Source organism: Camellia sinensis, chromosome 8, assembly GCF_055761805.1.
Source record: "Camellia sinensis isolate YWXY chromosome 8, ASM5576180v1, whole genome shotgun sequence".
NCBI lineage: Eukaryota > Viridiplantae > Streptophyta > Magnoliopsida > Ericales > Theaceae > Camellia > Camellia sinensis.
This window is the reverse complement of record NC_138968.1, coordinates 10,036,795-10,050,614: the sequence shown is the minus strand read 5'-3', so window position 1 is coordinate 10,050,614 and position 13,820 is coordinate 10,036,795. Positions and strand designations below refer to the sequence as shown.

The following is a 13,820-nucleotide window of genomic DNA, read 5'->3' as shown; positions in this document are numbered from 1 at the left end:
TTTTTTAAAATACGTAAAAAAAATAAAAAAGTGATATAATTTAAAAGAGGTTAAAAGTGACTTTTAATCTCTTTACCCGAAGAGGCCATAATCTCACAAATCTATTTTATTTTATTTATAAAATTGAAAAACAAAAACAAAGAAAGAGAGAGAGAGAGAGAGAGAGAGAGAGAGAGATGGGTATCTATTTAATTTGATTTTTCAAAATTATACAAAAATATGGCTGTTTGGTACAAAAAAATTAGGACTAAAAAAACACAAAAGACAAATAGAATAAATAAGTCAATAACACAAAAATATCATATCAAAATCATAATTATTTTAATTTTTCTCTTACAAAAGTTAAAACCAAAAAAACTAACCCAAACGAATTTTTTAATCTCAAGTTAAAAAAAAAACAATTCAAAAAAGTTAACTAAGAAAGCCATAGCCAAACGACAACTTTGTATACATTTTTATTCAAATTTTTGTTTGTTTTTAGTGATTTTATATTTCATATTTTAGTTAAATATTTTTAGTTTTTAAATACATCTAATCTTAATATATATAAAAAGTAAAAAATCAACTAAAATATGAAAAAACATTCAACACAGAAAACAAAAATTCGTTTAAAAATCATTTCTCAAGATATAAACCAAACAAAGCCAAATGGCAAGGCTGCGGTATCTACAATAGTTAAAAAGTAATAATAGATAATAATTTAAATAATTAAGCCAATGATAAGGGAGATGGATTTGGCTTCCAAAATCACAAACAATTCTCACTATACAAAATTATTGACACTAATAATAATAATAATAATAATAATAAATAGCTCAAGCAAAATATACTATTAACAAAAAGCAGGTCATTTTTTGATAGGAATATGTATTAGAGGGAGATACACCAAAATTAATATTTTGAAGGGGTAAATAACAGATCATTTTCTATTAAAAAAAATGTTAAGCGGTTTTAAAAGATTTAAGGGGGCATACGTACAATTTCAAGTGGGCAAAATGGTATGTGCCACCTGTGGCCCCTGTAAATATCTGTCAATACTTATTTTTCTACCCCAACCAAATAAAACTAAGAATTTACTTCTTTTTTTCTTCCTATCTTTTCCATTTTCTTTTCTTTTTTTGTCCAAGATCCAAAAACAATGACAATGCAATCATCCAAAAACAAAAAGAAATCAACAAGTAAAATGAGTCTTTGAAGAATCCTTCATGAGTTAGAGAGAAACAACTGGACAATATCAGTAAATTGAGAGAAAACCTACAGAAATCCCACATAATGTGCAGCAAACATAAATTAAAGCCAAATTAGCCTCGAAATTCCATCCCAACTCTACAGGCTGCAAGAACAAGCCACGACAACGCTCTCTATAGGCGACAGATACTGGGCAATGATGCGCAATGGATAAAAGGTATAACTTAAGTGCCACAAGTACCTCAAGTATGTCCATAACTATGTATATATAAAAGGTAGATATATAAATCAGCAGATCAGATTAGAAGAAGTGAAACTCAGTGCATCAATGCACGAGGAGCACGGGGCCTAACAGGTGTCTTTGACGGGCTTACCCTGTATTTATGCAAAACAAAATTGAATTAATAAATTTAAACACCAACTCAAGTTCAGTAATACAGAGCTAGTCACACAAATTCTTCTCTTACGGAGTCAGGTTGCAATTGGTCCAATTAGTCTCGTTCAGCATACAGATTTATTGGAGTTCTTTATTCATTCTCCTTCAAAAAGTTTTAAAGGATAATGAAAAATTTTACGAGCTTTGTTGTGGACATGGGTTGCCCTAAACAATAGGGGAAAAAGTTGGGTGTTCCATTCCAAAGAGAGGGGGTGGGTCTTGGCATTGGATCAATGAAAGAGTGGAACAAAGCCACTATGTCAAGCGGATCCACACTTGAATAATAACATAACAGTTTAAGGGGATATTGTCCATGAGAAAAAATTTAACCTTGAGATTTGGGGCTGCCTTTTATGAAATACAAGGTAATGGCCAATCCACATTTTGATGAATGGACAATTGGGGTCCATTGCGGCCTTATGTAGAAAAAATATGGAGATCGGGCAATAGAAAGTCTTGGAAAAGCTTTAAGAGATGAAGTATCGGATATAATTCATTCATGAAGGTAGCTAGAAATGGCCAAGACAGAGAAGCAGATGCCTTCAAGAAATCATAGCCAATACCCCCCAACACCTCTCTCTTTGACAGCGAACAATGATAATGTTGTATGGACTCCTTTCTTATATGGACCAAAGCTCAAGAAACTCAGCAGCATCTCTTTTTTACTGGTCCTTACTCAACTGCCATTTGGAAAGAAATGCTGAAGAAGATGAGATCCTATGGTGCCCAGTAAGAAGAATCACAATTGTGCCGTCTATAAACTCTCACTTGCAGTTGAAGTATATTACATTAGGAAAGGAAGGGTACAGCAGAGTTTTTTTTTTTTTGTTATCAGAAAAGGAGGAAGATATCAGATGATGTTAGGTTCAGAATTAGTTCTTGGAGAATGGTGAAGAACAGCCAAGCTAATTGGCAGCTACGCCTTGCTTGGAAAATCTCAACAAGAATTTTAAAAAGACAGTTGAAAGTTGGTTTTGTTTCTATGGCTTGGTAAGCTAGTCAGTTGGCCTCGTTGTTGATAGGTTTTTGAAGTGATAGCTTGTTTCTTTCAGATGTGTTTGTGGTTTGTATTAGAGGGGTTTCATCTCGTCTTGATTACGTATCCTGATATATATCTCCGTAATTTTTTTTATTATCTACCAAAAAAATATAGTCAAAGTATGTAAAGTGCACAATTCACAAAACCAACCTTATAGGCAGTGATCCCAAAACCACACCACTACAGTTCAAAGCAGCAATTGCACTCTCAGCCTGCAAGAAAATAGAACCTAGCATAAGAACTCCATCTTTTACAGAGTATTATATCACCAATCAATCTACAAAGCAGGCTAAAAATGATGACAAAAATATCAATGGCATATTACACAATAAAATCTAAAAACCAAATTCTTCATATGAAAATAATAAAACAGCAGCCAATGACATCTCCACTAATTTAGTCATTCTCTAATTATGTAATACCAATTCATTTCAATGACACTCTGCAAGGCCCATAAACTAAGGACCAGTCCAATTCAACAACTGGATCCATACTGAAATCCCCTAGAAAAGGAACACCATGAAATGCCAGGGAGATCCATCACTAGTGGTCATGTTCCAAGAACTTAGATATTCCAACTCTAATCAAGGAAAAGGGAAAGAGAAGCAACGTGGTGAAAATTATAATGTCATTACGAAAGTGGATAAATTCAGCAAGACTGTCAATTATAAGGTAACTAGAAAATGAACAGAACAGAAGAACAAAGAAATTTATAATAAACAAATAAAAACAGAAAAGGTACTCAACAAATGACCAAAAAGGAAATTAATTCTTAAGCCCACTAAGAAGCCTACATCAAAGCCAGATGTAAAATGGAAAAATTAAAACTTTGTACAATCATGCAGGATACTTCAGTTTAATACTTGTATTATACCAATGTAATTGTGAGGTCAAGGGACCAATCCCAGCTTAAACACCAAAACACAAAACACAAAATACTGACTGGCTTATGATGCTGATTGAGCATTTGTTTGTATCAAGAGGCATTTTCTTAATACTACTTAAAAGTCTGCATTGCAATTACAAGGTTAAGCTGGCTAGTCATAACTTAATCACCTCAAACAAAAGCCTGTGAAATTCACAAATCAAGGCTAATAATAATACCACATATTAAGATCTCCATCACGGAACTGCATTCCCTATATCCTTCTCTTGCATGTGTTCTAACTGTGAGACTGTGGAACCCATTCAGCTTAACACAGCATAGGATTGTGTTGCAAGGGGGACCCAAAAGAAAGAAGAATAAGGAGAAGAGAATAAAAGTTATGCTATGAAACTGCATTGCTAGTTTATAGGTCTGATTATGGGCCCACAATTATGTTTATTTAGTTGTATATGCCTTGAATTATGAATAAATTATTTAAATCCAGGACAAAAAAATATATATCAGACCTAATTCAACTGCCACCCAGTTTCCGTCTAGTGTTGTTTATCAAAACATAAATCCTAGCTTATTAGTAAGGTTTTGCAAACCAAACGAACCATTTGGAAAATGATTTTACAAGAGATTAAATAAGTGAAAATTAAAAGACATCCAGTTTCTGCATCTTCAATCATCATATTAAAGGTGGGGGAGTTAAAAGGTCTCCCATATAAATAGCAAGATAAATGCACTGTGTGAACATCACACATTTAACGAATAATAATGAAAATGTTATTGGACAAAAATTAAGGTCAAACATCAAAAGACAAGAAGCAGATCATCATGCTTTATGACAAAGTTGCTATCACATACTAGTAAATAAAAAAAATGGCAGTCACCACAAAGCAGTAAAACATAAGATCATAATGACATGAATCAATCATTGTGAACACAAAGGTCCATTGCACTTAATAATTCTCAGCGCATGGCAGTCAAAAATAAGGTAGATACATATGCCAGTCAAGAGAGGCACTCCAATCAATGAATAAATAATCAAAACAAAAAGTTCAAGGAGATGCCTATTTAAGACAAAATCTAACTTGGTTGGTTCTGTTAAAAGCAAAGAAGTCCAATGAGTACACTACACAACGGGTGATGTGGTTTTTAAGTTAGAGGCAACGCAAGACTGGATAGCATCGAGCCCATTGTATATAGCCACAAGTTCCCCAACTAAACAACAAACTGCACTTGGAGGTTCAAATGCAAGCTCTGCACTCCATTCCAAAGCAGCAAGCTAGGACATAAGCATCTCTAAAACCACTTATCCTGAAAGAATCACGTGACAAGTCGTGTGTCCATAACTGGAGAAACAGTATAAGGCTTCAAACAAGCACAATATTCATCCATAATGGTTCCTCCTTTTTTCATACAACAATTAGACAGACTACCAAAGTAAAGAGAGGAGAAAAAAGGAAAAATAACCAGCAAATAAACAGCAGAAGAAAGACAAAAAGGCTCCAATATTTTCTCCCTCAGTGATGAGAATGCACTTCCTGAGGGAAAAAGCCATCATCTAAACTGGAAAACCTCAAACTGTGTGCCATACACCCACATTAGCAGCAGCCCTGGAGATCTAGGGATTTTATTGCGGGCCTAAGAGGGAATGAAGCTGAGACCCTCTGAAATATCCTCAACTATGGTCTGCAAGGTCCAAGGGTAGTAAGAAGATGATATGTTCATGGCTAACATGGGATTCTCTCCAAAGTAGATGAAATTCTTACCTTAATGGTTGCCTTGGCAACAAGCCTAATGGCTTACGTCTGTGGTAAATCAGGCGAATCAACCATAACAGCTTCACACAGAGACCTTTTTTCTGTTTTTGTTTTTCCCCTCCTGATAAGATCACAAAATGATCCTGTTGTCGGGTAACAGTCTGACTCAAAATCTTGGCTTGGTGAGAGAAGCAAAACCACAATGTCATCATTGCGTGCTCCTGATTTAACCTACCTACACACGGAGAGAAAAACTTTGCACCACCTTTGCGACTATTGTGGCCAAACATGTCAATCCACTTGCACAACAATCTTTGATAGCTAACTGACTCCACCATTGTGGGCCAAGTATGCCCTATGAGGGCATCCTCATCATCAGGCCAATAAAAAATTATGAAGACTTCAAGGACTCAGCCAACATACAGCAGATCAAAAGCACTATGTCACCATTGCTAGGGGCAAACCCATGTTTGCACCAATCGGTGCCATGGCACCCCGCACACCGAAAGAAATTTATGTATATCCCAAATATGTACTACTAACACATTTTTTGAAAGCTGATGATTTCTTCAAATGGAACCCCAAAAAAATTCAATTCTATATGGTGGCCAGTGTTTTAAAAAGCCCTAGGCGCATTGAGGCGCCAAGGTCACCTGGAGCTTAAGCCCCGAGGCGCGAGGCGAGGCGCGCGCCTCACCAAAGCGAGGCGCAAGTTATAGAAGTTAAGCAAAATATTAATAAAGCACAATTTTCAACATAAACAAATATTTAATATGTATATTATTAATTTTTTTAATAAGAAGAAAAAAAATAATTAATTTTTTAATATATATATTATTTTATTTATTTATTATATTTTTTAAATGATGTGTTTTAATTAATTTTTTTATTTTATTTTATATACATGTGTATATTTTTATTTTATATACATGTGTTTATTTTTAAATAATAAAATATATATACATAATTTTAAAAAGGCAAAATTATAAAAGAGGCAAAAATTTTAACAAAAAATATATATATACATAATTTAAAAAATCATAACAATTTTCAATAATCTCTAAACATAACATTCAATCTTCTAAAAATTAGAAATATAATATCCAACAAGAAATATAAAGCATAGCATTCAACCTTTTATCACTTTTTGCTCTCTTTTGACCACATTTGGTCATTTTATATTGAAGAGTTTTGAATCCCTATAGGCATGTCCACAAAAAAAGCACTTAATCGACAATTAGAGTAGAAAAATAGGTAAAGCCCATGAAGCCCGCGCCTTGCGCCTCGCGCCTCGAAAAAAAGCCCTCACCTCAGCGCCTAAGCTGCGCCTCATGTATTGCGCCTCGCCTCGACCTGCTCGAGGCGCAAGGCTGCGCCTCGTGCTTAGGCGCGAGCCTAAGCGCGCTTTTTAAACCACTGATGGTGGCATTACCATAGCATTTGAAATGGTACACATACCAACAAATTCTATATTCATGCTCCAAAATAGCCTTTATTGATTACGTCAAATAAAAACTAACCATCAATTTTTTTTTTGAAACCGAGACCCTCATTTATACTAATTACAGAATATTTTTGATAATGTGAATTGTTGTTGTTGTTGTTGTTGTAGTAAGTAACTTGCAATTGGATATTTTTACTTGGTATAATTGTAGTTTCACTTTATGAGATAACCTCAATATGAGTTTAGGGCCTGCACTTGTTCTAGTTATAATTAATGTTGATGAGTTCAATATGGAACGATGGGATGATTTATTTTTTCTAATTTTTATGCAACATACATGAAAATATTATAAATATTAGTATGAAATTGAGTTGTAATTGAATGATTACGTGATTAAATTGACATGAAATTATGGAGTTTAAAAAAGTTATATGAAATTACGTCATAATCGATTGTATGGAGCAATTATTTGAAATCTGACCCATATCTGATTTGTCAATGAGGAGAGGTGGAGAGACGCGGAAGGGGACACTGCTTGGCATCCCCAAATATGAAATTCCGGTTCCACCCCTGACCATTGCGTGCTCCTAACTTAACATACCGACACAAGAAGAGAAAAGCTCTGCACCACCTCATGACTGTTGTTGCCAATCGTGCCAATCCACTTGCACAACAATCCTTGATAGCTATCTGACTCCACAATTGTGAGACGACTATGCCCTATGAGTGCATCCTCATCAGACCTATCAACATTATGCAGCCTTTGAGGATTTAGCCAACTTGTGGCAGCTTACTCCCTTCAGTCTATACACAAGTCATCCCTTTATGTCTAGCTCATCGAACTCAATTAAAGGGATTTGAATCCCAACCTCAAAGCCAATTGTGCTGTCTGCTCTTAGGACCTCCTCATAAGACACTTGCACAAATTCAGACAAGACACCATTTCAACCACCATTCCATCAAGCATTTGTAATCTAGCCAAAATTTCCCACAAGCATTTCCGACTCAGTCAGAAGAGGAGCCATACAAAATGGAGAAAATATGCAGTATGCAACTTGCGCATATTGAGAAACAGTACTAAGTTGAGCAGGATCCTAGACCACAGAAGTGCAACACAAACATAGCTAATGCCCTGACTGCTTCAATACCCATTTCACAACACTTAAAAGGTAAATACAATCTAGAAAACAAGGATAAAGGCAAAGCCAAAAAAGGTGTGCCTGACCCATCGGAGGAAACATAATGGCCTGTGATTTTCTTCTCTTTTTTTTTTTCTTTTTTTTTTTTTAACTATTGTTGACAGTTTGATAGACAGAAAGAGGATTTAAACACATTTCTGCGGCTAATATTGTTGTAAGACAAAAATGCCCATTTGGCCTTCCCCCTCACCCACCGCTCACACCAATTACAAAAACGATTTCTTACATAACCCTACCTCCTCATCCAATGGCAGAGGCACCAAAGATTCGTGCATACTTCCAGCACCAAATAATTAGGATACCTACATGCAGTTGAGTGTTTTCTAGGATGAAATAATTTAAAAGTACAATGATTTCACAATCACAAAAAATCGAGTTTTGGAATGATTAATAAAACCATAAAACATTTAAATACATTAGCAAAAGAAAGTTGTCTGGAAATAGAAAAAAGACCAGCAGTCTACAAGAAGTAAGGAACAACAACATGATTTGTGTAACCAGGCCCGGCCCTGAGGGTAGGCCAAAGAGGCCTGCGCCTTGGGCCCCCAGATTTGGCTTGAAAATAAGGCCCCAAAATATGATTTTGTGTTTTAGATTAAAAAAAAATCTAAATGCTATAAGCCCAATTGTATATAGGGCCTAAAAAAAAAATATCATGATAGATTAGAGGCCCAACTGACATGGGCCCAAAAACAAGAAACACATTATAATTTATAATACCCACTCTGAGGCTAAGAAGGGTTTGGGGATGCTGCTGCTCTTCAGGCGCAGCAGCAACTGCTACGAGATTGACATCGTTTTTAGTTGTTTTGGACCCCATCTGTGTACTGCACCTCTTTCCACTTTATTTCTCATCTCTTTTTACTGAACCTCTCAGAAATAAAATATAAGGTAAATTGCATTCATCTCTTTTAATGTTTGAAAAAAAAAAAAAAAAACTATAATTTATGTTATATTTTTGATATAATTACACTGATAATCTTTAAGTATCAAATTAAGTCATTTTTAATCAATAATTCTTGAATTGTACAAATGAAAAAAAAATAATGTTATCATTTATCTACTCAAATATATATATATATATATATTTATTTATTTATTTATTTCAATGTTTAGTCACCATCTATTAAAATATAAAAATTGAAGAAATTTATGTTAGAAGAAATAACATTTCAGTGGAACAATTACAAAATAATTGTACATAATTTTTTAAATTTTTTTTCGGTGCAAGTCTCACAAAAAATAATTGCACCAAAATATTAAAAAAAACAATTACACCACACAGACTTGCATCCTATAAAAATAATGAGATTATTTTTCCGTTGTGCAAGTAAAATACGTGCTTTAGTGGAAGTCTATAATTTTTGTTATGCTCTAATTCTGAAAGTGTATTATTTGCAGAGATCAGTGATTGTGAATTTGTGTGGATTTGTGATTATATAGAGTAGTCATGCCTCCTAAGAAATATATTTCTGGATGTGAAAAAAGGAAAAAGAAGCAAAAATTAGAAAATTTTATTCAATCTCAATCGGGAGTGCTTGATAAATTTTTTGGTAGCAAGAAACAAATAGAAAGTTCATGTTTGGTTGATGAAGATTTGGTAATTGAAGAACTTAATCAATGTAATGAGAATGATAATGAAGATTTGGGTGTTGAAGAGCATGTTTGAATGAGAATGGAAATGAAGATTTGGCTACAAACAAATAAAAAAATTGTTGTAACTTATCGTTTTATCCATCAACTTTTTTTTTTTTTTTTCAATGTAAGAAAGGCCCCATTTCCGAAAGTCGCCTTGGGCCCTCTAAATCTCAGGGCCGGCCCTGAGTGTAACTGAACCTAAATGGTTCAGATTATGCCTCTGAAGTTCAACTAACTCTTTCCATAAGCACCCTGACTCTATCACCAAAGATACTTCCCTTTTCTACTTAATTGTCCACATTTCTCCCAAAAAATATATACATTTAAAAAGCAAAGATATATTATCACTGGACCATGTTGATCTACTATGATTCCTCAATTTCTAGAAAGTTATGAAGGCATTATACACACCTCTAACAAACTATACAGAACCGCCCTTATTTTTTCTCTACACGTGTCACACCTTTTATAACCATCAATTCATAACATCAATTATGTCATCGTGCAACCATCAATTCATAACATCAATTATATCATTGGGGATCTGTACAATCATTGCTACCACTTCTAAAATAAAACAGATTTACACAAATAAATTATCTTTAAGAAACTGGCTTTTCACATAGATTATAGAAACTCAATCTATCCAAAATTAAAACAAATTTGAAAGTCCAACTCCAAAATGTACTAAAAAGAAATAAACTATGCAACATAAATAGCCTGACCCTGGCAAAATATGTGAATCATGCAAATTTGTATTGCAAAAGAGATAACAAAGTGTAGCAAGAAGCTAATAGAATGGACATGAAAGCAACATATATGTATTCATATCGACTCCAAAACAGACAAGAAGAAAAGAGACCATTAAAGTTGCATATAACTGTTGAGCAATAAAACAAGTGAAAAGTTTGTCGTAGTTACCACCACAAACTCAACAAAAGCAATACGAGTCGAATGATGATAGTCTCCAAGCAACCTCAAGCGCTGAACCTATGGCAGACAAGATGTTCCACAATATATGGTTAGGAATTTAGGAAGGAGCAGCCCTTTCAGACTTGTCACACAAAAAGCTACAAACCTCTCCACAAATGGTCTCAAAAAAGAGTTTGACATCTGCTTGAGTAACCTGTGTCAGATATACATACAAACAATAAACAATTTGCCAACTCAAAGCTTGTTAACCACATACAAAGGTGATGTCTAATTCCAAAATTACCTTCTTATCGATGTTTGTACAATAAATAGTCCTTGCACACATCTCTCTTTCATCTTCAGACTAGAGAGCACAATATCAATCAGCACAAGCAAAAGGCAACAAATTTGTATCAGCCAGCATGACTTTCATATAAATTCAATTTCCAAGAATAGATTCTGGCATGAAGAATGCATATTACAAGTAAGTGAACCAGTAGAAGTTCTCACCCTTGGCAAAAATGTTGGATTAACAGGTGCAATTGCAGTTTTTGAAGGCAGCACCCTAACTGGGTAATATCCAAGCATAGTCCCTGACAGACTCAAAGCATTCCTTGCACCTTCTGCAGTCAATTAAAATGTATCACCACCCAAATTTATTAACTATGATGTATCAAAAAAAGAAATAACACCTATCAAAAAAATATATCAAATAAATGAGGTCATCAACATTACCCTCATCGGTGAACTCAATAAAGGCAAAACGGAGAACGGAATTAGGATCACCACATACACGACAGTCGACCACCTTCAACCCAAAAATAGGAAGAAAACATTCAGAAATGCAATCATTCATTAGCTTTCATAAAAGGGGGTGTCAACGTGATAATAGACAGGCAGTTACCTGTCCACAATTAACAAAGAGAGCTGCAAGTTGTTCTTCAGTAACCTGAATCAAAGCGGAAACCAAAACTATCATTTCTCATTGAACACATTCTAAATATCCATAGCAAGACGACAGAAAAATAACAATCCAAAAACCAAGATAACTCTTTACCTGATGATCAATGTCAGATACATATACAGTCCTCCTAATCACCTCTTCTCGCTGTGCCATACTGGTACGGCTGTTCATCCTTCTCTTCCCATTACTATAGTTATTCTTCTTCTGAACATACAATTGCAAAACCAAAACCATCAACAAAACAACACAATGTGACACAAAACTAATATGAACAAAAATTGCAAAAAAAAATAAAGAATTAATCTTTTTCTCTCTTTTTTCTTTTCTTTTTTTTTTTTTTTTTTTTTCTTCTTTTTTTTCTTTTCTTTTTGGGGCTGTGTCTGTGTGTGTGTGTGTGTGTGTGGGCGGGGGGTGGGGTGGGGTGGGGTGGAACATATAATTTTATGAGTCCTATATTTTCTTCTTTTACATTCCCCAAATCAACTCCAATCCAACTATGCCAGATACCGATCAGCTGAGTAACATCTACTGTTAACAGAAGTTTCCAAATTTAGCTATATTTTCAGAAAATTTCTTAGCAACCAAACAGCAAGAGCGTGTAAAGGAAAATTAGATATATACCCGTCTAGCAGTGTTTCCGTTGGCAATGCCATTAGTTTGCATCACAAAATTGGCAGTGTACCCAAGTTGAGGTATGTGGGTAGCTAGTGAAGGCGGCACAAATTCTTCAGCCATGGGATTCAATTTAGACAACATTTCCTCCAAATCCCTCATCTCGCGGTTAAAACCCTCACCACCATCATCACCATTTCTCCGCAATTCGACTCCGTTCGCCACCATCGGATGACTCTGAACACCATTCCCGTTGATTCCGTGCTGAACTAGACTCATCTCAGCCTTATGATTACCAGTACCGTTAACCTGAGAAGTGTTCATCGCAATCGCTGGTGTTGTCTTCTGTTGCTGATGAACGATCATGTGGAAATTCTGATCATTTGACCTCAAAATAGGGTTACTGCTGATGTTCTGTGTCCCCGTCTGATTCGACTTCGATTGATCAACATCGGAGTCAGTCCGATTTGACGAGCCAGCATTCTCAACGACCGCCATGATCGAACAACCTTTTAAAAAAAAAAAAAAAATCTTCTTCACCGATTTAGTCCTGCAAAGATTTTCCGATCGATCAAACAGAAAATTTTCCCGAGAAAAACAAAAAGGTGAATTTATCAGATAAAACAAATACCAGATTAGTCTAAATCATGTTCATTGATCAACAAACCACAACAACTCGAAGATCAGAGCAAAAAACAATGAAGAAAAACAAGGTAGAACAAAGCAGAACTTTTCCTTTTCTTCTTTTTTATATACTATTATTTTACTGATTCAGCTCATAGAATATATATATATACATATACATATATACAGAGAGAAAGAAAATTAAGGTTTTTTTTTCCTAGAGCGAGAAAGGGAAGGAAAATTTTAGAGAGAGAGAAAACAGGTGTGTGCTTCGGATCGTCCGTTTTCGCCACTAACCTTTTTGGACTTTCCTTCACAACGTCCCAAATCGATGAACAGTGAAGACTGAACACACTTCAACCCAGATTTTTCTTTTTAAACCAAAAATAAATAAAAATGTATTTCTATTTTAATTTTTTAAATCTATTTATTTATTGAAAAAAACCAAATATTCATGATATGTATTTCTATTTTAATTTTTTAAATCTATTTATTTATTGAAAAAAACCAAATATTCATCATAAATGATATAGATTATTAGATAACATCAAAAAAATATACATGTAATTACACATACATCATCGTGATAATAACTACTACATAATTAGAGATATACACGTGTTTACTATTTGCGTTTGCATACGTGGCAATTGAGGAATGGACCACTGCATGTATGACCAAATTATTCTGGTAATTTACAATTAGATTCTTGAGGGCTTTTTATAGATGCATTTGCTTTGTGTTTGGGGATTTTTTTTTTCTTGGCTTTTTTTTAAAACTTATTTTCACCTCTAGTGATTTTAAAATATATATATATATTTCTAAATTTAGCTCGATAATTGAAAATTTATAATTTTTTTTTAAATTCAAAAAAAAAATCTATAAAAGATAAAAATAAAAATAAATTAAAATAAATAATCTTTTTAAACTTATTTTCTTCTTTAGTATTTTTTTTTTTTTTAAAATCAAAAAAGTATATACTTTATAAATTTGTCTTGACAAGACGGATCGGAAAAGTAAAAAAAAAAAATTGACATAATTTTGAAAAAAAATTCCTAAAAACAAAATTTCAAAAAAGAAATGTGACTTTTTTTTTTATTGCCAAAATGGGCCTAAGATTCGAAGATTTT

The 13,820-nt window shown here is 34.0% G+C and overlaps 1 protein-coding gene across 2 annotated transcripts; it reads right to left on the bottom strand.

Annotated features, from left to right (window-relative positions):
- Positions 1 to 1,171: 1,171 nt before the first annotated feature.
- LOC114259212 (polyadenylate-binding protein-interacting protein 12) lies at positions 1,172 to 13,124 on the bottom strand. Of its 2 annotated transcripts, none has more exons than XM_028199214.2 (11): positions 12,988 to 13,124; positions 12,076 to 12,616; positions 11,548 to 11,658; positions 11,395 to 11,439; positions 11,226 to 11,298; positions 11,001 to 11,113; positions 10,795 to 10,854; positions 10,657 to 10,704; positions 10,500 to 10,568; positions 2,814 to 2,875; positions 1,172 to 1,563 (listed from the first exon to the last, which is right to left on the bottom strand). In XM_028199214.2, the coding sequence occupies exons 2-11, from the start codon at positions 12,562 to 12,564 to the stop codon at positions 1,506 to 1,508; spliced, it is 1,128 nt and encodes a 375-aa protein (XP_028055015.1). In that variant the 5' UTR covers positions 12,565 to 12,616; positions 12,988 to 13,124; the 3' UTR covers positions 1,172 to 1,505. The 2 variants fall into 2 exon arrangements, with proteins under 2 accessions (XP_028055015.1, XP_028055014.1); XM_028199213.2 differs by having other exon boundaries at positions 12,698 to 13,037.
- Positions 13,125 to 13,820: the final 696 nt, after the last annotated feature.